Below are 23,409 nucleotides of genomic sequence, written 5' to 3'. Positions count from 1 at the left end.
TGACAAAAGCACGCGAACGTAAATCTTATCCTCTACATGTCACATGATTAGGGTTTCGTGTTTTCGCATAAAATCGATAAAATAATATAAAAAATCGCTTTCCGGATACATTTTTTAGTAACTTTGGGTTTATCCCAAAAATACAAATTGTAACGGTAAAATTGCAAAAAACCGGTAAGTTTTTTCAGAACACAGAGTTGTGGTCCCGAAGAAGGGCCAGTTTGAGTTTCCTTTCAAATCTAGGACTATTTAGCAAATAGGATTTACCAAATATCTCGTCAAGCTTCTTTCAGGACTATACGGGGCTTAACCCTTCTGGGACACGGCAAAAGCCATTCTTCTAGTTTTCTGCCGGCAACACTTTATTTGTGCTTTTTATATAACGAACGGCCATATTTTTGTAACAGAAAAAGTGCCAGTGCATATGGTGCTTTAATGCTTCCCAGGGACTTCGTTCAGCTGTCTAGTTGTCTAAATTATCAATGTTTATTCATGCAACACATGTTTACAAGTTTTGTCATCCAAAAGTTAGTATTCCTAATGACAAGAGCGCTCAATGCTACATTCAGCTAAAAATAGTATTCAAAAGTTTACTCCGGTCTAAAAATAGCACCAAGTGACCCATATTGGTTTACGGAGAGTAAATACGAGAATTTCCGAGTTTTTAGACTAATAAGAAACTACGACCTGCTCTAAATCCGATATTAAGAATGCTACCCAGCTTATCAGATCTTGGAAACTTATCAACGGGCTGAAAACACAGCGTGGACTTTGTGCTTTCCAAGATATGTCAAGCCTTGTAAACAAAAAAACATGTCCCGTGGTCCAAGAAACATGTTACGAAGTACACTGAATATGTTACAAGAGTGGTCTATGAAATTTTCTTCAGTTGTGACCGTGTTTCTATCGGACAGGCGGGACGTTGTTTGATTGACAGGGCGAGAGAGAACAGGCTCGCAGTTCGTAAAAATTTTGGGGCATCTCACTGACCATTGTAAATGTTGCAGTTGCCAACGACTTTCAGATTCGACGAAGTTTGTTGAAAGCTAACGAAAAGAGGGAGAGAGAAATCGTTAAAGCTTTCTTTATCAAGAACGCGGGTGTAAAGCATCTGAGCATGCCGTCTATTTTTCTGCTAGAAAGAGGAATGTCTTTTTTAGATGGCTAAATATAAGACTGCCGCTATGTTATCGGTTTATGTTCTGTTATGAGTATGGTGAACGACAGAATGGCTAGTGAATAATTTTTTCAATAAATTCAGTTGTAAGTGTAAGTACGTGTCTCTTGCTTCGTACCGGTTTCAGTTCGCACTTTTGACATTTTAAATAAAATGAACCAACTAGACCCAACCAAATTTTTACTGCAATTGACACAATAAAAGTTCAACAAGCATGTTTTGTTGTGATTCACTAGATTACTTCGAAGAATATTTGACAATAATATAACTTGGTAGAAGCTTATTTGAAGCTTGCGCATGGCCGCGGCCACGGCGCAAGCTGGGCGCTGTGCCGCCAGCAGTGGCGTGGCCGAAGACGCCACACGTCGGACCCGATGTGACCCCCCTGCCGATAACTTCTGCGCACGCGTCAGAGGCCGCATTAGTTCGCCATGACGCGTTGGTCGTGGACAATGATAAAGCTGGGGATGGGCCTCGTTATCTCCCCCTTCACCACCCCAGTGCCGGTCTTTAGGTGAGCTAATATTCAACAAACAGATTTATTATGATTGACTATTAGCTCAAAGTAATCCAGAGTTATTGAAATATCACTCATACCAAATTAAAGTTAATTTACTCAAAGGTAACTCGTAGTAATCAAAAGAGTCATGCGACGAGGAACTGAGAGAGAGGGAGTCAAGAGCGCGCGGGGACGTAAATAAGCCGAACTCTGGTTGGAATGATTAGTGGGTAGACCTAGTTGTAGACCTAAAGGCAGCTGAGTCATTCCCCGCCATACCACCCGACGAGGTAGTCGACCTTCTCAGATTATTATTGAAAAAAATCTCAGTGGTAGCCAATTGTCCCTTACCATTCTAGCTGAAATGTTTTGCTTCTATCGCTTTTATTTTTCTGGAGTACATTTTTTGATCTTTGAGAAAATGGCCTTTTCTACGCGGCAGATAAGCTTTTTTCTAATATAGTGAAATGATAAAAAAATTTTGTGACCGCATCAAGGAACTTCTAATACGTTGTTTTTCATATCGTTTAACAATCCTATTGATGTACCATATTTTTCAATAGCTTAGGCTTAACAAATCAAATCTTCGATCATTGGGCCATAGCCAGACGTTCGGGTAAAAAAGATCCCATAAAGAAACACATTTGTAATTTAAATTGGACCATTCTCCAATTCAGGTCAGTTCAACCTCGGCGACGTACTTTCTGAGAGGCGATAGGAATTAAGAGCGAGTCGTGCCATGGCGTTACGAACACTATTTAATATCAACGGACTTCAAAAGTAAGAAAAAGGTTCGAAGCACACACAGTAGGTGAAAAAAAAAAAAAATAGAACACAACCTGAGGGCATTTCGAGGTTCATAACCGCGTCAAGGAAAACACCATTGTTTCGAAAGCGTAACAAAAGGAACCGGAGTCAAATCAAAGCCGACATACAGTTCTGAGGAGCAGTGGAGTCGGATCAGGGTCCCAAGATGACGGTGGTGGTCCGGTCCCTTGCGCAACCGGTCGGGGTCGAGGAGTCATGGCGGCTGTGGCGACTTGACTGTATACAGTGCCATGCAGCGCTCACTCACAAGTACACACACACACACACATACACTGTCGAAGTCTTGCTCGGGGCCGACCAACCACAACGCGCGCTGCTTCCGCCTTTTTTTTTTCTTCCTCCGAGCTCGCCCCGAAAAATCCTAAACTCTGCGCTTTTGTCCTCGGCGCTCGCGCACCCCTCTCAAAGCGAAAAAAACACACAAAGAAAATGACCTTTGAAATCTGTGACCAGCCCTTAAAATAAAATAAAATATTCGCGCGGGAATATTAAAAACGAGAAAACAAAACTTACAAAATTGAGTGCGCACTATCCGCCTCGAGATTCGATCGACACGACTCATTTGGTGAAAAGCAGAACTAACCCTTTGTTTTACACCTAGTTGGAGCAAAATGAATGTTACACACGCAAGGTCGAAGTCATGGGAGGCGCCATTGCAGCGCTCGCGCACAGGGATCAACTGCTAAGAGCTCGTGCTCTGTACCCTTGCCCATGTTCTGTGCCGTTATTTGTAGGCTTTGTCTCTACCCGCATTGTGGACAGAAAGAAATCAACGCGTGACTCATAGAGAATTATGAATGAACAAAAGCACGATTCCACAGAATTCACGTTTTAAACCCGACGTTTCTCAGGAACGTCCTGAAACTGAGTAATTAGTAAAAGCAATTCACACAAACATTCGAAATATACTCATAGTTCCATCTGATTTGCTTGCGGCATGATAACAGGTTTCACTGTACATAATTTTCTGTATAGCGAACTCTGCAATCGGGTTAGGTATAGTCCGCCCCCACATATTCACCGCCCCTAATTTGGCGTCCGCGAAAAGATCGTATTCCTGGAGCTGAAGACACCATCGCGTCAAGCGAGCGTTCGAATATCGTGTAAGATTAATATACACCAGGGGCTGGTGATCCGTTTCCAGCACGAATGGTCTCCCAAGTTGAAATTAACCCGAGACCGGTGTAGAGAAGAAACATCAAAACATAGAAGGGACAGAAAATAGACAGGACGAAGTCTCAAAGAGAGACGTTCGTCCTGTCTATTTTCTGCCCTTTCTACGTTTTGATATTTCTTCTCTAACCCAGTCTCAGGTTAAATTCAACATTATTAATATTCACCAGCTCGCCTGCACCCTTACGATTTTTTCTATGGCCTCCAGCTCGTCGCTTGCCCTCCCGCGCCGAAAACGGGAAACGCTCTGGTGAGGGTCCCCCGGCTCTCCTGCGCAGCGAACACGGCGGAACTGCTCGATATCATGGCTCGCAAACAGCCGTATCGAAACGCAAACAAGACTTTTCACCGACCCGACGCAGTGCTGCAGCCGGCATGTGACTTTACCTTACTGGAGAGTTTTAGTATTGCGTATAGAAGGACACGCAAGTGCTGTGCGTTAGCGTTAGAGTTGCGTACTCCACGCTGCACAGGCGCGTCGTTGCCATGCGCCAATCCGAGACCGTAATTTTAGGCTCCGCTCACGCGAAATGTGGAACGCACTTCGCTAACGCAAACAAAAAAGCGCTTGTGTTCGCTCGTATACGCAATACTAAAACGTGCTACTGTTTCACCCGTTTTCCAATGCCAACGAAACGTACTGCAGGGAGCTGACGTGCAAGCTGGTGGGTGCTCCTTCGAACTGTAAAGGCTGATATTGGCAAAACGGAGCCGCGTAAAGGTTACAGAAAGAAAGGGCCTGGGTAGTTTTGCTATAAAACAACAGCAACGATTTTTTTTTTTTTTTTTTTTGTATTTTGGGGCATTTGTTTTTGGAAGGATTGGTGGTGGCATTTCGGAGGAAGCTTTTCTGATTGGCAAAAGTCGCAACTTTGATATAACCATATGCTTTACCCATAATTAATGTCATTTTACGTGAATTTCTCAAACTAGCAAGAATGTTAGGCTGTTTTTAGTTTATAACTTGTTAATTAAGAATGCTGAAATTGGCACCAGCGATGATAATTTCCCAACTTTGGATTGCCATAGTTGGTCCCGCGTTTAAAATTGGTGCATACGCAACAAATTATATTAGAGTTTCAAAAGCTACTGATGAAAATATATATATATTATTATTAATATTAATACGGATTGCGGTAATGTACGCCCCAAAAGCGCCGCAATAAAAAAACGCAATTTAACCATAGCAGTTCTTACAGAATTGTCTAATTTTTATTTCTTTTCAGAACATGAAACACTCTGACATCGTTATCGAGATAGGCATAGATAATTAATGTAACATTAAGTGACAAGCGTCACGCGTTGCTTTCAAATACCTTACACTGCTGTTGTCTGACTTGGATTTTTTTTTAAGGCTCTTGCAGTGAAAATAGCGTTTCTTAATTTTTACGTTTTGTGAGCATATTCTAAACGAGTCACGTACCCGTAGCGATATTTTGTAAAACTTTGATTGATTATGTTATTCTTGTGCTGGGAATAATGCTTAAGTAATCAATGATCTAAATCTTTAAAAACCCATTGAAGGGCCCGGAGGTCATTATTTCATATGACCTTTATCCGAGTAAAAAAGGCTCTCCAAGAACACACAAATACCAACGGTGTTGTTTTCAACAAAAAAAATGTTCTGTTACCTCTAAGGTGTAAGGAAGACACTGTCTTTAAAGGGGCACTGAACTCTCCGAAATATTTCTGGATCCGGTTCCTGTACCGGACATACAGGTCACAAAATAAAATTTCCCCGGACAATGCCTTTAGCATAATAATTCCGCTGTGAGGCACATCTTGAGGTAGGAGATCGTCTGCTAATGACGCCGGCTCTTGGCGCCGTATGCCCGTTCTTTGGTGGCGCTTGGCGTCGCGACCGCTTGTGCCATCTCTTGTCTCCCGTGCGAAACGGCGCAGTATTGTTTGAACACCGGTGGCTTCGCTGTGTGTGCATAGGAGTTAAGCCTTTTCCTTTTTTTTACTTTTTCCTCAGGTAAGTTCGTTTCTTGCAAATTGGACAAAAAAAAAAATGCAGCATCTGTGGGCAACGCTGCACGAAACCGGAGCGCGATAGGTTAAGAAACCGAATTTTTGCGGCCGATTTAAAGAGCGTTACCATGACTTGGTACACCCGGTAGTTGTCTATGAACGCCAGTCCCCCAGTTTTCTCGAGGAAGCAACTGGTCTGGGAAAGGCGCTTGCAGAGCGCGACACAGACGCGCTAAAACGAACGCTGGATCGGCGCTTACTCCATTATAACTAGGAACCGGATGCCTTCTAGAGCGGTGACTATCTTTATTCATTAAAGAGGAAATGTTCCAGACACCGGCATTATGTTGAGCCTAATGACGACCCCTGATCTGATCAGCTGTATTTTCGGGGGTTGGGGAGCCCCTTAATTTATTCTGGTAGCGTTCTCCTCAACCTAGAGCTGTGCCGGATGCTGTGCCTGTTTCTTGCATTTCCTCCACCCTACTCCACCGCAAAAAAAAAAAAAAAAAAAAAAAAAAAAAAAATAAACTTTAAGAGGAAATAAAAATTTTCGGGAAATCTGAATACTTTTATGTGCATGTTTTTTCTCGTATATTTGGTTTTCTCATGCGAGCATCGTATTTAAGCGACATTCTAACAGATTGCTACTAATTTTAAAAAGGTATTAAGTACATTTAGCAAACAATCTCAGAGCTTTTCGACGAAGCGCTCAACCAGTTCAACACTTGTTTTATAAATTACAATAGACAACAGCAGTGCGGGTTGTACCGTCATTACCACGGTACTGAGTAAGAAGAAAAGTACTTACGGCATAAAAGAAGTGTGCAAGGTTTTCAGTAAAATTTGTAGCACATTTCGCGATAGTTTTTATATGAACCCGTGAAAACTTTATTTGAAACTGCGAAGTTCAATCTCCGTCCCTGACCTTCCAAGAATTGGTACCTAAATTGGAAAGTTTAAATTTTTGGCACTCGTACCGGAAAAAAATTTGAAATCTCCGATTTTTAAAACTTGATTTGTTAACGAGTCTGAACTCTTTCATTTTGAACTCTCAGAAACATGGAAATTTTCGACTTTTTTTCAAATCTGACTTAGTAACTCGAACTCTGGGAGGTTCGCAGCATCTCTACTATGTAGTCTTATTTTGGCTTTCTTTCGTAAAAAAAGCAGCGGAGCAGTCCGTAAAAATAAATTAAGTTAACGCGCACTCAAACACCTTTCTCTTCGCGGTAAACGGAACACGCTTAGCCTAGTAATCACAATTATTTTTGTAATCACGCCTCGTATTTATAACTAGGGCTCCGATAGCACCCCCCCCCCCCCCCACTACGCACACAGACACACACACGCCAGTTTGGTGGAGGTGCGAATGTGCCTCCTCTGCCTCCAGCGCCTCCAGCTGACACGCCATCCTTCGGAACCTTCTGGTAGCGCCGACCTGGATCTCCAGGGCCAAACTCTACCCAGGCCTGTCATGGAGGCCACATCAAGGTCTGTTCCAAATTTCACTTTCCCTGTCAAGCAAAGAGATTGATTTTGTTGTTTCCTGGTGTGCTTGTTTTACATGCATGCTCTACCCGGCTCTCTATGGCGCATTTTTAGAGATGTGATTTTAGGCAGATCCTCTTTTTGTTTGTCATTGACTATGGCGCTGTCACGATCGATAAATATTTGTTGTGACTAGGCGCTGTGTCTCTGTCTCCTCATCCGGTCTCTCGTTCTTCGCACTGTTTTGATACTCCAGTATGTATAACCTGGATAAAATTCCAACTTTAGCAAGCGTGACCACAGTTCACAAAGTAGCCGCCACAAATAACAGGTATGAGGCCTTAATCAGCTGGTACCGAATAGAAAGGGGAGCGGGGAAAGAAGGGGAGGGGACTCGAAACAAATTTTTTATTTGTTTCAAGTGGCTCTTTGCCAATTACCACGTTTCTGAGTTTAATTTTGCCGCTTGGCCTTCGCCGTAAACGTACATCGAGGGCCGACTCACGCCTATAGGCGTGAGTTGTGTCTGCTGTCTTGCGTGCGGATCGAGCTCGGATGCGACCATGTCGTCGGTGTCATCATTGAGTTACCAAGGTAGAGTGCTCTCGGAGCCTCCTGCTGCACACTTCCATGGTTCGCTTATCAGGAGTTCTTCGAGTTTTCGCAATGTGGAGCTCAAATGTAAGCTTTCCGGACCCATGAAAGTACTCCGAGGATCATTGTCGAACAACTTCGTACCGCTGTGCGTTTCGATTGAAGTAAGTGCTATGTAACTTATAGCTACATATTTAGTAACTGTAACTTTAACGAGTTATAATTTGAACTGTGTAGTTGTAGGTGTATCTCAAATAGATCTGCTCAAGTAACTATAAGTGTAACTTAATTACATTTCATAAGTAACTTTTACAGCTATCGTCGTGTGGATGTTTGGAACCTTTCTTTTCTAAAAAACTTGTTTGTGAGTGTGCTGTTGCGGTTTTTCCTGTTTTGATTTCTCTTCGTTCTTCTGTTTCTTTCCAATCTTTTAATCGTACACGGTAAACTAACTTGCCCACAACACCTTTTTCCTGAAGTATCGTGGACACTTCGCACACATAAATGCCAGGGACCAGCTACTCACAGTCACCGAGTAACTTAATCATGCAAAATGTAGACCGGCTGTGATGGTTCTTCCTACTCCTTTACGTCTCAAATTGTTAGGAGTGCATGTAGCAAAAAATAAAATTTACCCCTATTCTTTTCAGCAGATCTCCCTTATTTTATCGCTTTTTGTGTCAGAACAGTACCATTAGCACAAATATTTTTACAGTATGCTGATATGGCGCTCATGGCTCCTTCTGGGCAGTTTCTTTGGATGATAAATCTTAAAACTATATTGAATATATTCGCATCGCTATTTAAATATAAATATAAAACCTCGATTATTCCCGATCAAAATGCTGCTATTCATATCAAACATAGTTTACACAAATAAGACCAACATCCATGAAATTATAACTTTATTCGTCGCACAACGAATTTCACTCTGAAGTGAATGTGTGTGGAACGAGAATTATTTTGGTAGACAGTCGGTATCGAAGATATAGTGCTTTGTCTTGCAGTACCGGTCGTAGGCAAGGCTACAATTTTGTGGGATACTTCCTCTTGCTGCAGAATTAATCATCCACAATTCACAATCTGAAAGGTATATGTAAGAAGTGAGAGGGTGCAGAAGAGCTGATTTGGAAACGACATACTTGTAAACTCTATTATGAAAAACAAAAAACACCGACGTAATGTATTGGTTCGGCGGTGGCTCCAGTATTGTCGGAGTTTCATCTCAACACTCAAGATAGAAAAATGACAGAATTTGTTGGTTTCTTTGTGGGCTGATAACTTATTGGTTCCGAGATTCGTTGATGAAATTTTGATTTGTGGTCCGGATCAGCTGTGAATAGCCCTCTAAGGACAATTCACACACTTTAGTCGAGCCAGACCGAGTGCAACTGCAACCGGTTTTTAAGTCTCTCAAGACCGCGCCGCGCAGCAGCAATGACGGGTGTAAGCGTCTTAAAACCCTTTTGCCGTAGCGATTCGTGAAAGGATTAACGTTGCAGTCGCATTCCGTTGGACTCATGGAAGCGTGTGAACCAGCCTTTAAGGGCGATTCACGCACTTGCGTTGAGTCCGACCTGGTGCGAGGGTTGCTACGACAACAGCTGCGTTGGAGCCTGCGCAGCTGCTGCCATAGCAACCCTTGCACTGCGTCGTACGTAACGCAAGTGTGTGAATCGCACTTTAGGCTTTGGAGCTCTCGAGTGCTCCCTGTGTGCCGTGACCTTGAGGAGCGTGTGGTTGTTCGGAGATCGAAGTCGGCTTCTTTTCCGGATGTTGACTCTGGGGAGTGGCTTAGTCTGTCTGGTAGAATGCGGCAAGCTCCCTGTTTATGCACTTGGGTTCCTTCCGTCCCTCCTTTTCCTGTGTCTTGAAGTCTATTTATTGGTGTGCTCAAATTAATAAATTTCAGCAGAGTTTAAAGTCTAGCTGTCTTCGTCTTTTTTGTTTTGTTTTAATTTTCCTCAGCTCAGCGTTTACGAGTATGTAGGAACATGTGTAAACATATACCATATCTGTAAAACTAAGAAAAAACCTGTCCATTACTTTTTACGGAATACGGAATATAACCATTTATTACAAACATGAATGAATTTTTATTTAATAGGTAAAATCAAATATATATATATATATATATATATATATATATATATATATATATATATTTTTTAAAGAGAAATCGATCCCAGAAGTCGTTGTCTCATGCCTTGGCCCATAAGGACGGCCGTCGGTACCTTTAGTTTCGATAAATAAATAGGTAAACTGGTTGCAATATGTTCGTGCGAAAGTGTGGCTAGTCGAAATGAGTATTTTACATTTTTGTTCTTGTGTTTGCCGCCAAATGCAATTCATAATATTATTTCATCTCAAATAAAAGTGTTACATTTTTCGGGTAGCTCTTGCTGTGGTCTGCCCAAGATATCGCACCGACATCTAAACTTTGCTGGCCCGTGCCTTTAAATAGAACCTCTGCAATGCTTTGAGCTTAAGCGTTCTGAAAGAGGTGCTTGTGTTGTACCCAATACATGCCACCGTCAGTGCCCGTTAAACATCGGCTGGGAATTAAGACACGCGCGTTAACAACATTATAATCTGCTATTGTGGAGAGTGTTGTACTGCGACACAAACATTTTAAAGGAACACTGACAACCCCCGAAATTTTTGTTTTGTTTTTTGCCAGGCGATCGATCTATTATGGTTTCCGAAGACTACACAATCAATATTTTGCTACAGCGTCACGTATAGTTTTAATAAAGTAAAAAAAAAACAAAAACGCAACAGCCTGAAACCGGAACCAAAAACGAAACTGCACTGTGGAGGGATAAAAAATATAGAGGAGGAGAGCGTTGGCGGAAGTCACATTACTGTGCAACCTTTCTTCAATCAACGTATTTGCGGCTTTTAAGAAGCCACAAGAAATGGGTGTCATATTTCTTTTCTATTTGTATTATTAAGTGGGCGCCTTCGATGATCCACCAATTTGATTACATTTGGTGGCTGTGTCTAAACCATAGAAAATAGCACGTGACCACGGAGAAGAGAATGAGCACGACTCAAACTTGCCAGTTCTCGATCGGCGGCTTTCGGGCCGAAAGAAAACAAATTTCGAGCGGCAAATTGTGTTCTGGGTAGTTGGGCTCTCATGTGTCATGTACAAATAAAAACGTTGGCGAGCATAAATATCCTCTCAGTGTCCCTTTAAATGCATCAAGAGGTTTGAGATTTGTTTTGGTTAAATCTTAAAATTAAGCGGCAGTAATTGATAGGGCACTAAACGTAAAATGAAATTTGTTTATAAAGAATGCTTTAATGCTCTTCTAGTTTCATATTTACGAATGATAAGGCAAATCACATTTATAAAATTCGCAAAGACAGTAAGTAACACATGGAAGTTTTGTTTAACTTACTTATATCCCCTTGATCTTCGTAAGTGAGAACACGGCAACTTCTATAGTCAGAAAACACTAGCTTTTGATTGTAGACGACTGAAAATTGGAAGAGTAGTACACGAAGTAGAGTTTTTCCGCTTACCTCTAAATTTACTCTAAAGGCCCGTTCAGACAGTTGCGACTTATTCTGAAGACCGAGTGCCTTGAAACCTCTTAATATCTCTTACGACGAAAGGACACACTGGCACCATCTATTGGCTAGCAATGTAAACTTGTCGGTCCCGCATATTTTTTTATTTCTCTCGCATTATCCTTTCTTTCTTGGCTCGAAAAACTTTTCTCTACGTTATAAACGAGCCTTTCTCATAGGTATTACGCGCATTTGACCTCGGAAATCCGCAAAAGCTTCGCTTTTGTGAAATGCAGTTCCAGGGTCACCGCATAGATGGCGCCAGCGTGCCAGTGTGTTCTCTCGTCCTAATACATTTTAAGAGGTTTCAACAGGTCTTGTCTCTTTCGGTCGTACTCGGTTGCAAGTGTGTGAACGGGCCCTAAAACGTGTGCATGCTTTAAAACACCCGAAGAGGTACAATAAACAGATAAATGTTGTGCTTCGTAAAAAAGTTCAAAATGGTTAAAATTTGTCAATGTTTCATTATGCGTTTAATTATCTTAAGTAAATGCCCTTTTAAACAAGTTTCTGTTTGTACACTAGCTGCACTCGCGTCTCATCACTATTTAATAATATATATTGGGATTGGTCTCGATGCTTTAAAAGCTACAAGGACACGAAACATTTGGACTTTACCTTCCTTGTGCCATCCTGATATATAGCAGTAATTGTTTAAATAAGTCAGTAAGAAAGCAGATTGTAAGGCCTGATATTCACAGCCTTAGCGAATAAATTGTAGGGCATTTGTTTCATTCTTTCTTTTTTTTTTGCGTGCAGTTTAAACTTTATATTTTCCCGCTCACAACAGTCAAGTTCACGAGTGGTTAAAGCATATTTATAATATATAACATTAGGAAATGATGCCGATACAATGCACGTGATAAGCGTCATGAGCGCTGAGACAAATATATCACTTTGAGAATCGCCATTTCTGCGGCTTGCTGATAGCATTATTAGCAATTTGAAATTAGGATTTCTAGTTCTATTTTTTACCTCCCAGAGAGCACTTCAAATAAATAAATAACTTATTGACAAAGGAATTAGTAAACTGTGTTTTATATATTATTTGACTGTGCTAAGAAGCATCTATATACTTACGTCCATACGTCGCCGCATCAAGTGTCTCTATCATATTTCTTATCGGACTTTGATCAGGCGTGTAAGCAGTCATTATCACCGTTATGTTAGTCCTTAAAAAAATTTTCAAGATTTGGCGTTATACAATTTTGCAAATCGACCAAAAGGCACGTATAAAAAAGTAATGAAAAAACGTTTGCAAGAAGCGAAGGTATGCGGGCGAGCTGGTTTAGGTTGCATATAAAAAAGGAGTCACTACAATGATATTTCAAAAGTAAGTTTCCACATTTAGTGGCCGCAAACCATGATTTGCATGTTTACAATATGGTAAGTAAGCATCCTTGACAGAAATCTGTCTGGTTAGGAAAATAATAAACTGATGGAAATTCGAAACTCCTTTACACCTTGTTTATACGCCCGTGCGAAAAGACCCGACTGCAAATATCCAGAACATCTTTGCAGAAACAAACCTCAGAAACAAAACTCACAGAAACCTTTCTCAGAAACAACATTCAAAACATCCAGGATGATAAAAGGGCCTCTACTAAAATACGCAAGTGAGGTCTGGGACCGGCATGTTAAGTATCTGAGTTCAAATCTGGAGCAAGTAAAACGGCTTGGGTTACGTTTTGTTTTATCTTGCTATAGACCAGGGGTGGCCAAGCTGACCCGGCCTAAGAGCCGCAAACAAAACCACGAAACTTTCAAGAGCCGCGGAAAGGAAAGGGGGGAGGGAAAGGGGGGGGGGACAAATTTTTGTCCTGAACAATACACGAAACAAGAACTATTTGAATCTATCCGAGTCAAAAGCAGTGCAGCTGCATGTAAGGTAGCAGTAGCACAATGCTACGAAACCGCAACCTGTGTTTCAATTTAAAACGCATTCCATTTCTCTTTATGGGGAAGTGCTCGTGTGACCGGGAGGGGAGGCGGCGGAGGGGGGGGGGGGGGGGGTTGTAAGGGAGGGAGTCGCGAGCCACACTTTTATACACGAAGAGCCACATGCGGCTCGCAAGCCGCGGCTTGGCCACCCCTGGTATAGACCCTGCGTTACCTCTTTATAATGGGGCGAGTCTACCCCTACTTCTAATGCAGAGGAAGCAGAGGAGGCTTAATCTCTTTTATAACATAATAAGTCACCTAGTTCTTGTAAATAATCAACAGTATATCAATGGGAGCACGTCGTGTATATCCCGCAACAAGCATACTCAGTATGTAAAAGACCGGAAGTTTTCCAAGGACAGTCTTAGCTACTCGTTCTTTTCGCAAACAGCTCGATAATGGAACGAGCTCCCAGCGCATATCGTGACCGCTGGAACTCGAAAGAGTTTAGTTCTCTTGCTTCAAAGATTTCTGCCAGCAGTACCTAGAGTTGTCAATTCATCGTTGTGTTGTATACGTGTTATTGATCTCTGCATTTTGAGAGCGTGTTTCTGTGTTGTGCAAATCCACTCCTATCTTGGTCCTCTGTAGGACCGATATTTTCAATTAAATAAATAAATAACTAAAAGACCGTCAATAAGACACCATCATCTTCAAGAAACACTCAGACTCTCGTTGATTTTACTTCAGGCTCATATGCCAAAATCGGTTTGCCCCAACCCTTTATGGCCTTCCCAATATCCACATGTCCGGTGCACCCCTCCGCCACATTGCTGACTTCACCACATCCCCGCTTCAAGCAGTGTCGACGTGTATGCACAAGCTGATGTAAACGCTCTCCGGCAGCACACCCACGTACGTAATGAACTCTACTCATTTCATCGACCTCGTCAAGGGACTTCAAGTACACGCCGACGAGGCTCTTGTCTCGTTCGACGTTGTGTCACTTTTTACGAGTGTTCCGGTGCCGCTTGCGTTGTCCATGGCTAGGACTGCGCTCATGAACGACACGAGTATGGCGGACCGAACCTGCTTGTCCGTTGACGAGGTCTGCCGAATATTGGATGTGTGCTTCACAAACCCCTACTTCTCGTTCGATGGGCTCCTCTTCAAGCAGACAAGTGGCCACGCCATAGGGAGCATCTATTTCGGTAACTATGGCCAACTTGACCATGAAACATACTGAGTAGCAAGCCCTTGCTTCATTCGTGCCGAAGCCAAAGATCTTTCTTCGTTGTATAGACGACGGATTGTGCATAGTTAAGAAGTCTTGAATTGACCGTCTTTGCCAACACTTAAATCTGGTCTAACCCGCTATTCAGTTCACGGTGGAGGGCAAGAAAGTTGATGCTCTTCCATTTTTGGGCATCAGTTTGAAAAAGCTGACCCTCTCGGTGTACGAGAAGCCTACGCACACCGGAAGGTGCTTGAACTTTGACTTTACCATCCCGCAACCCACAAGATGTCGGTGATCACTGCGCCGTTTAAATGTGACATGTCTGTTTGCTCGACGGATGAGTCTCTTCGGGAAGAGGTCAACAAGATCAAGGACGACCTTCAAAACAACGGCTACACCAAAACATTCATTAACCCAGTCTCCTACAAGCTGGGTTAATGAATAGAGTCCCCGTATCTCCACAGTCCCGGCCGTCTGTGCCTGCCATGCATCAGGAACGTCAGCGAGAGCATCAGACGCGTTCTTCGAAAACATAGGATTGCGGTCACTCACAAACCAGTGTCCACCATCGGCCACCAAATTCCTCTCCACAGGGACAGACCGGAAAAGGAGGGTTCCCAAGCCCTCATCTATCGCATCCTGTGCGCTCACTGCCCTGCCGCCTTCGTGGGGGAAACCAAGAACTTCCCAGAGCGCTTCCGCCGCCACAGATGCGACGTGAAGAAGAACGACGTTCAAGCAAGCGCCCTCGATGAAAACACGCAGCGAAACTGGGTCACAGCGTGTCCTTCGACAAAAGCGAGATCCTGGGCGCGGAACGACACCGGCATAAACGCTTGCACCTAGAATCATAGCACATCCAGACAACAAAAGGTGCATCAACAGATCGTCGGGCGCTTTCCGAAGCGTCTGTGCGTCAGAGCTTCGTCGGATCGCGGGAAAACCCGGACGCAGCAATCGCAGTCGGCCTACATACGCTACCTCCCTTTTCGTCCTACCCAGAGTCACCCGTGACCAAGGGAACGAGGTGATCCCTAAAGGGGCATTCACACGAGGGAGAAATCCCCGGGATTGCTTCATCGTGTAAATACCCCTTAAACGTTGGGGAATTTCGTTTTTATTAAACTTTGGTTAGAGTTTTGAATTTCAATCAGTCTGTTACGGTAAGTAACTATATCGTCATGAATGATGAGTAAGTCTATTTACCTAGCTGCAGAGAAATGATTAAATGTGGCAAAATCGGCCCTTTCAGGCAAAGGTTAGTGTGGAATCCGAGGGAGCGGCAACTGAAAATCTCAAGGCTGGCAGGAGGATCCTCGGCTTCTGTAGCAACGCGGCGGCTGTTGGGTTTCTACCGCTTAAGTCATTTTCGGCTGGTAAAAAAATGCTCCATAAGTGGCCTGGTTGCCACAATTGAATGTTAATAGATGGAAGAATGCTATTTGGATCTACAGAAATGTAACATGGCGCGGAGCCAACTAAGCTAAACGAGCCAACAACGTTTGAACACGGTTTAGTGCGGAACAGCGCCCTTACGACCGGAGGCAGTATATTAGCGGTACGATGCGCTCCGTCGCTCAAAGCCCGCCGCATGAAGCGATAGAGTAGAGCCGTTCTCATCTTCTTGTGCGAGTTAATCATAGGCCGATATCAGAAAGCGTGGGTCACGTGCTCGGTTCCCCCTTTTCGAGATGGGTACTGATTTTGCCTGCTGGGGTGAGTATGGCGGGGGGGGGGGGGGGGGGGGGTTACTGCGGGAGGTGGTTATTCTGAGGTTGCGACGATTCAAGCAGGACAAAAATCGCTGATGACAGCGGGATTATCCCAAATGAACAGTCACGTCGACGCTGTCGCCGGGAACCGTCGTGTTGATGTGGATTTCACTTTCCGTAAGACGCAAGCAACGAAAGCGGGTTCCTATTGACTGTTGACTGCGGTGAACTGCATGTAAGACGGGAATGTGTTTATATAAGCTTGGCGCAAACACTCTCCGCACCGTTCTGCAGCCGCTTGCCGATGCGGAACGCACCGCGCTCAAAGGCATACATGTGAATGGGTCTTTACTCGTGACAGTGGCATCAATTGTGTGCAGTTTTATCCGTCGAGATTGCGTGAACAGCTTTAGTAACCTTTTATAAGTCCCCGACATATGTTGCATGTTGCAGATAAGAAGAAAAGCAAAGAATGCTACGTAGTCTTTCCCAATGTAACTGCGTTAAAAAAACACAATGCACGTCGTTGTTTTACGAAAGTCAAGAAGTTTGATGAAAAAATAGATCTTTATGCTCTAGCTGTCAATAAATTGTCCTAATCAGGGACAAACTACCAATAAAGTGTTCAAATCACTGACACAAATTTAGCCAATTGCTGAACAGTTTGCAACTCTAAATTATGAAGTTAACTGCCTTCCAATATAACCTCCTGGGGTGTATATATGCGGATCTTATAGTAGGTATCCATAACACACGTATAAAGCAACAAATTTTAATCATCAGCCGTGGAGTTAGGTGCTTTAACAAGCATAAAATCTGTCATGAGCAATTGGTGATCTGCTAGGATATGATACATTAACATAATTCCGTCATATAATTCAATCACACGATAAGGAAAATATCTGTGGTCGGCGGCGAACAAGTTCGCGATCCACCGTGCCTGGCATGTGCTCGCGACCCAAGAGAGCGGGCTCATTCGCCAATTCCAAAAGGACCTATCCTAGAGGTGCCTATATAGATGCCGTGTAAATATATTATAATGAACTAAGAGCACCAAATAAAACAGGTTTCTTTTTGTTCAGCTAAACTTGTGATCTCGGCTGTATTTGAAGATATATCACTGTCCCGTTAAAGGGGTACTCCGGCGTTCTGTTTATAGACCCCGAATTTCCTGAAAATTTGCAAACCACGCCAAGTAATATGGCTGAAATACCAACCCAAATATTGGGCTAAAGTAATTTTTTTTTGCGGTGGTATTGAATTTACAGTTTTGGTCCATACCGCGCTGCAGTTTTTGTGATTGTTCGTTATCTTTTCTTGCACACATACCACTTGGAAACTAACACCTAATTTCCCGTCCACGGTGTTTCATTATTTTGTAGGAGCCATGCATTCCAGGTCCTTCACGAGGACGTCTGAGTGGTTCTGTTAACTGTCGTCAATCAAGCTCCACAGGTTTTCCGTAGGCTAAAAAACTGCTTCAACTACTATATCACACTTCTGAAGCACAGAGTGATCATTTGATGATCGCGCTGAACGATATTCTGGCTGCCTGAAAAATGCCAGTGATCAAGTTATTGAATTTTATTCAAATGTTTGGCAAATGCGGGAGCTGGTGGACCTGCATTTTTGCAACCCCAGCGCCATACACGAGGCACAAGAACTTTAGGACACACAGGGCGAGCGCTGGTAGCTGATATATAAAAGGCTGCCGAGTGATTGGCTTCACTCAGGCATCAGCAGCCGTTCAGGATCCACTCCTTTTATCCCGTCTGTCGAATTTTGCGCAGTTTCTGCTATATTGTTCACACGAAAATGACAACGCATATTACGAAAAAAAAATGCGCAACTTGGGAGGGAGCATGACGCTGCGGTAACGCTCCACAGACGCGCGCGCGCAAGCAGTCTGCTCCTGCTGCGAGTGGCGAGTTTCCACGCGTGGCTCATGGTGAGCCAGTGTGAGTGGCTGCGACGGAACTTCAAGCGTATCACCGGTAGAGCGGCGAAGATTGGGTTGTGCTGGGCGAAGGTCAAACACACCGGAGTAGGGCGCGCACCCTCGCAGCGCCCTACTCTCCAACCCTCAGTTTTATCAGTTTCAAGAGGCCTCCAGGAGGCGCAGCATGTACCAACCGCCACGCGCTCTACCGTTCGCATTTAATTTGAACCTGATAGTTCAATGGGGAGTCAATTGCTTAATGTTTGAAACGCCCGAAAACTTTTTCCAAGTATCCATTTTTGTTTTGGCGGGATGCGATAATTTTATGCGATGAGCATTGACGCTGGACAGCAAACGTCCGGACGAAGCCTGGGCAGGAGCCGCGATCCTAGGCGCTAACCCGTCAATATGCCAGTCTGATCCATTATTATGGCTACGACACCGCTGCCGCAATGAATCGAGGTAACAGTAGCCTTCCAGCATGTTGGACGACCTATACTTCGCTTCAGCGTACGTCCAGAAGCAGCCAACACTACGAGCCATTGTGATCGATCAAGCTGGGTAAAAAGCGCAACTCACTGTAGCTACCTCTTTGTGATTGCTTAAGCAACGATAGAATACGTCGCGCCCGTTTCCCGGACGAGGCATCATGATTGCTCAAGCTAGAATAGGAAGGTTAGGTTCCCGTCTTTATGCGTGCAGAGGAGGAAGACCGTGCGGAGGCTCGTTTGGTTCGGAAATTCGCGTACCCCTGGGATAATAAATTTAAAAAATAGATGTCATTCACGGGAGAGCTAACATTATTTTTATAGAAAGTGTGCCAGGATGATATTATCTATTTAAAGGCTAGATTGCTTTTGTGACGCTTCCAGCAGTTTTTATTTAAACATCCGGATGGGAAATGTCTAATTCTGAAGTCGTAAACGTCAGTTATACTAACAAGGCTTATGATGAAGGAAACCAGAAGGTCAGTTCTAGACACTGTAACACCCTTCATTTTCATGCCCCCCAGCTTTCGTGAATCGGTTACAGAGGACACAATCGCGGCCACTAAATTTCGCGAACTCCAGACACCTGCATTGATAGTCTTAGGGATCGAAATTTTCGGGAGCCCCTTAATTTCGCGAAATTTTGATTTCGCGATATTTGTGAAAATTAAGGACTCGCGAACATTAAGGGTATTACAGTATTGAAGTGACTCCTGGTTTATACAGTCGTACCATTATTAGGCAGTAACAAAGTTCGAGCCACATTGAAAGCATCATGGTATCGTGGTATAAACCGACCCCCAAAAAGCATCTCGCAACTGCCATCCTACAGGGAGTATTCACTGGCGGCCATAGCTGTGTGCGCGACTGCTGAGCGCGTGCTGATGGCGAGCTCCCACAGTTCTTTTACAACGTGCATTCCACAACATCAAAATCGCCGGTCTTAGCAACTTATTGATATGATCGCGTTCTTAGCCTGAGCTCTGAACGACGCCTGCGAATATGGCGTCCATTGAATACTCCCTATTGGCGGCGAGAAGTTAGGGTAGCGCCGCCTGGTGGATTTTTTTTTTCTTTTCACAACCCAGAGTGCGTGAAGACCTTTTCTGCAAATGCGCCGCCATCTTGAATTGACGTCACTTCCAGTATGGGCGAAAACATTGTTTTTGCCTTTGCCAAGCCAATAGATGGCATTTACTATATAAGCGTAAACGTTACACTTTCTTGTTTTGCCTCCCCTTTATTTTTTTACTATTTGCAGGTTGAAACGTCGGATTATTTATTCGTCGCCCATACCGGATACGCCTATTAGGTGACTATGTTGAATATACCTGAGACTGGGGTAGAAAAAACCCAGTCTCAGGTATATTCAACATGGTTAACATCCACCAGCTCGCTTGCGCCCTTACTATTGTATGCCTATTAGGTGGCTGGAGACGAGAGTACAAAGGAAAGGTCTATAGTTCAAGTTCTGCGGTGCAAGACGAGCAATGCAAGCTTCTATGCTCTATGAAAATTTAAAAAATAACCGCGTGTATAGCACGTGCACTAACTACCCCAGACTGAGGAAAACAGAAGCGCACCTCGCGAGCTTCTCACCGCAAATACACATTTCCATAAAAGCGTGTGAGGACTCGCGTTCATTGCTGTGTTTGTGATTTAAAGCGTGTGGACTGTGATTTGTAAACAATGGAAACGTGCACAGTCAGTGACAGGTTACGAACGCTGTAGATACTGCGCCTCGAGCGCGAGATTTCTGCCATGGATAACACTTTGTCAAACGCGCAGCCGAAGCCTGGCGGAAGAAAAGTGCGTGCTAGACGCGAAGCAGTTGCTGGGTTCTTAATTAACCTACCGCCGACGTAAGACGCTAATATATTTGAAGTGAGCGTCAATTAATCGGTTGGGGCCACATGACATATTTTTATTGAACGTTAAACCTTGACTCTTTAAGCAAAAGATATACACCACTCGAGTTTACGATGTGAGGGCTGGCTATACTTACGTGGGATCTATGGCGGAACTTTGCTGTATTGAGAAATTGGCAAGTATACTAAATTCGCCATAAACTGGAATCAATTCCAACACGGAGACGCATGTGGCATCGTTTCCCAGTTTTCTGTCAGTGCGCTGTGAGCGCTGTATCAGATAATATCTAGGATCGAATTGCTCTCTTAGCTCCTAGAACAGAACAAATACAATTAGGAAAGGCACGCGTTTCGGGTAGACTTCGGGTAGATCGCTCCACGAAAAATTGTCTTCGATATCAGCGAATCGTTTTAGTATCATTGCACTTTGAGTTTCGTCAGTCACTTGGACACTTCTGTTGTTCGCTGTGATTAGCTGCCTTTCTATTCTGCAGGAAAGCTAACTTAGGGTGAAGCCTTTTGCGTAAAATAATGAACGTTTTAAAGGTTAGAGGCCTGCCAGAGCACTGTGATAGGTAAAGTCTGGTAGTGGCGTTGCCATGTTATAATTATTTCATGCGACTTAATTTCCATTTTTAAAACTGTATTGCATTTGCTGCATTGATTACACGGGATGACACGGAAGAAAAATGAATTACAAATATTCAATACGATCAAAGTCCTTCAATATATTAATAATGCAATTAAATGCCGACCTTAATAGCGATATTCGTCACGAAACTTCCGCCCAAGTTTGATTTACGACCAAAGCTGTCGCCAGGGGCGCCACTCTTTCTGAGGGGCCATTTCGTTTAGGCGACTTAACTCGGAGTAAGACATTCAAAATTTGCGATTACAACTTTTTTTTTATTATTTCACGTACATTGTAGTTTTTTACTTCTGTAATTGATCACTGTATGCAAGCACTGGTCACTATAGTTACTGATATGTAACAACAGATCTGATAAAATAGGCTTTTTTTTTGTTTGTTTTCAAACAAAACGATGCTTTTGCATGAGAAAATAGTCAGGGAATGGAGCTTAAGGGGGCTCAGTACATCTACTTGATGGTGCTGCTCGCTGCACTGAATTTTTTTGTACGATGGGGGTATTAAAACATCGATCATTTAGAGAAAAGAAAAAGGAAGGGAACTAATATTATTTTGGAGATTGTTGTATATAGAGAAGTTTCAGCAGTTGATTGAGATTACAACGCTGAAGAGGCTTGCATTAACAAGAACTGCCTTCGGTGCGACGACGCATCGCGGCGTTCTACGGATAGCTCATTCAGAGGGGGTTAGAAATTCCGAAGCACATGGTTGCGAAGACTCCCAGAGGTGCTAATTGGCGGTTCTTAGCCCCCTCGCCGACGCCAGAGTCGCGCGTTGTAGAGTACCAAGCTCTCAGTAGTGTTACGGAGATGTATCACGGCCAGGGGCCCTAATCATACGGCGGAACCAAGGGGCCGGGCATCACCGGTTCTTCAGCGCCACACCACCAACGAATCGGAGCAGGCGGCGATTGCCCGGTCTCTTGGTTACACTGTGTAGATCAGGGCCCAGCAAAGTACTGTAGGACTCAGGTACTACGAATGATAACATGACGGCCGTAAAATTTCGTTGAAAGGCGTAGACCAATAAAAAGATTTAATATGTATTATAAAGAGTACGGGGCACACTTCCACCCGAAGTATTTTCGAAGTAGCTGTCCTAGTATTTTCCGTTTTTTTTTTTTTTGTATAAGCAAGCAACTGAGCGTATTTCCATCGTCAGGGTTTTTAGACAGGAAGTTGTGAGACGCGCCTAATACCACCACTGGGTGAGCAGCGTTTACCAACTTCCGTTTTGTTACAACGTTTTGCTTCACCAATCTGAGACGACAGTCATGAGATGCAAGGGTGAGGTGGCAAGTCTGAAAATATTCCAATCCTCCGTATGCCCAAGAACATGCCGAGAAAATATTTTGTTTTCTACGACGTAGTAAAAGGAATCGAAGTAAAAAAAAAATGCCGAACTGTCCAAACTGCGCTTGGTCATTCAACTCTCGCTTTCTGAGAAAAACAGTGCTCGTACTGCGATAACAAACAAAAAGAAAATATGTCAAGCAGAACAAAGAAGAATAGCAAAGGGCTCCGCGTTTTGAGAACAGAACGAAGGTCGTGATAATTTCAAAAGGGAAGCCAAATGTGGCATCGGCCGGTGTGTAGTTTAGCTGAAGCAGCGCCGACATAATGGTTTGACACACGAGAGTTTCATTTAATTTTGTCTACTGAAGGACCTACAAGAAAAGTATTATAGTGATACATCGACTGTCTTTTTCGCTTCTAAATAAATACTTCAAACACTCCGAAAAAATTGCCGAATTTTTTTTAGTATGGCACTTTTAAGTGCAGTATTTTAAAGCACGAGAAATATTGCAAACAATTTTTCTAGCAATAATGCGTAACTCTCTGGTAGATTCATTAAATTCTACACTATCTGAAAGATTGAACTATTTTACACAAACTATATGACCTCAGGTTTATTTTATGGCTATTAATAGCTCGAGATAAATATAATTTCGTTTCCAGGAAATAAACCTGAGTGCTTACCCTCGCAGCATCGTATCTTGTCGGTTGAGTTGTTCTTGAATGCGCTTCAGGAAGTTGAATTATGGCTGCAGCCATAAAGCACAGAAGAGTCGAAATTCGAACGGCCATTTCTAAATGATGCAAGGCGTAAGACGCATGGTATATTTTCGAATAGGCGCTCGTATTTATATTGAATTCGATCGTGACGTCAGGTGCACAAACCAATTGCAGCACTCCGTTCTTTAACAATACCTATTGTGTGAATACATTTTATTTATTAATTCTTTGAATTTTGTTAAGATTCGTATTTGAAATATATTTATTTATTTACACGTACGCTTTAAAAAAAGGGTGTCATAGGG

At 43.2% G+C, this 23,409-nt stretch overlaps 1 protein-coding gene across 1 annotated transcript; it reads right to left on the bottom strand.

The window, feature by feature from the left end:
* Positions 1–8,694: 8,694 nt before the first annotated feature.
* LOC115331041 (male-specific histamine-binding salivary protein-like) lies at positions 8,695–23,176 on the bottom strand. The gene is made up of 5 exons (XM_029993109.2): positions 23,069–23,176; positions 20,578–20,753; positions 12,396–12,487; positions 11,144–11,221; positions 8,695–8,819 (listed from the first exon to the last, which is right to left on the bottom strand). The coding sequence occupies exons 1-5, from the start codon at positions 23,174–23,176 to the stop codon at positions 8,695–8,697; spliced, it is 579 nt and encodes a 192-aa protein (XP_029848969.2).
* Between the last annotated feature and the right edge of the window lie 233 nt (positions 23,177–23,409).

The sequence above is a fragment of the Ixodes scapularis genome, unplaced genomic scaffold (genome assembly GCF_016920785.2).
Source record: "Ixodes scapularis isolate PalLabHiFi unplaced genomic scaffold, ASM1692078v2 PGA_scaffold5__190_contigs__length_132052651, whole genome shotgun sequence".
Taxonomy (NCBI): Eukaryota; Metazoa; Arthropoda; class Arachnida; order Ixodida; family Ixodidae; genus Ixodes; species Ixodes scapularis.
The sequence above is the reverse complement of the archived record's forward strand: the minus strand, read 5'-3'. Positions and strand labels throughout refer to the sequence as shown.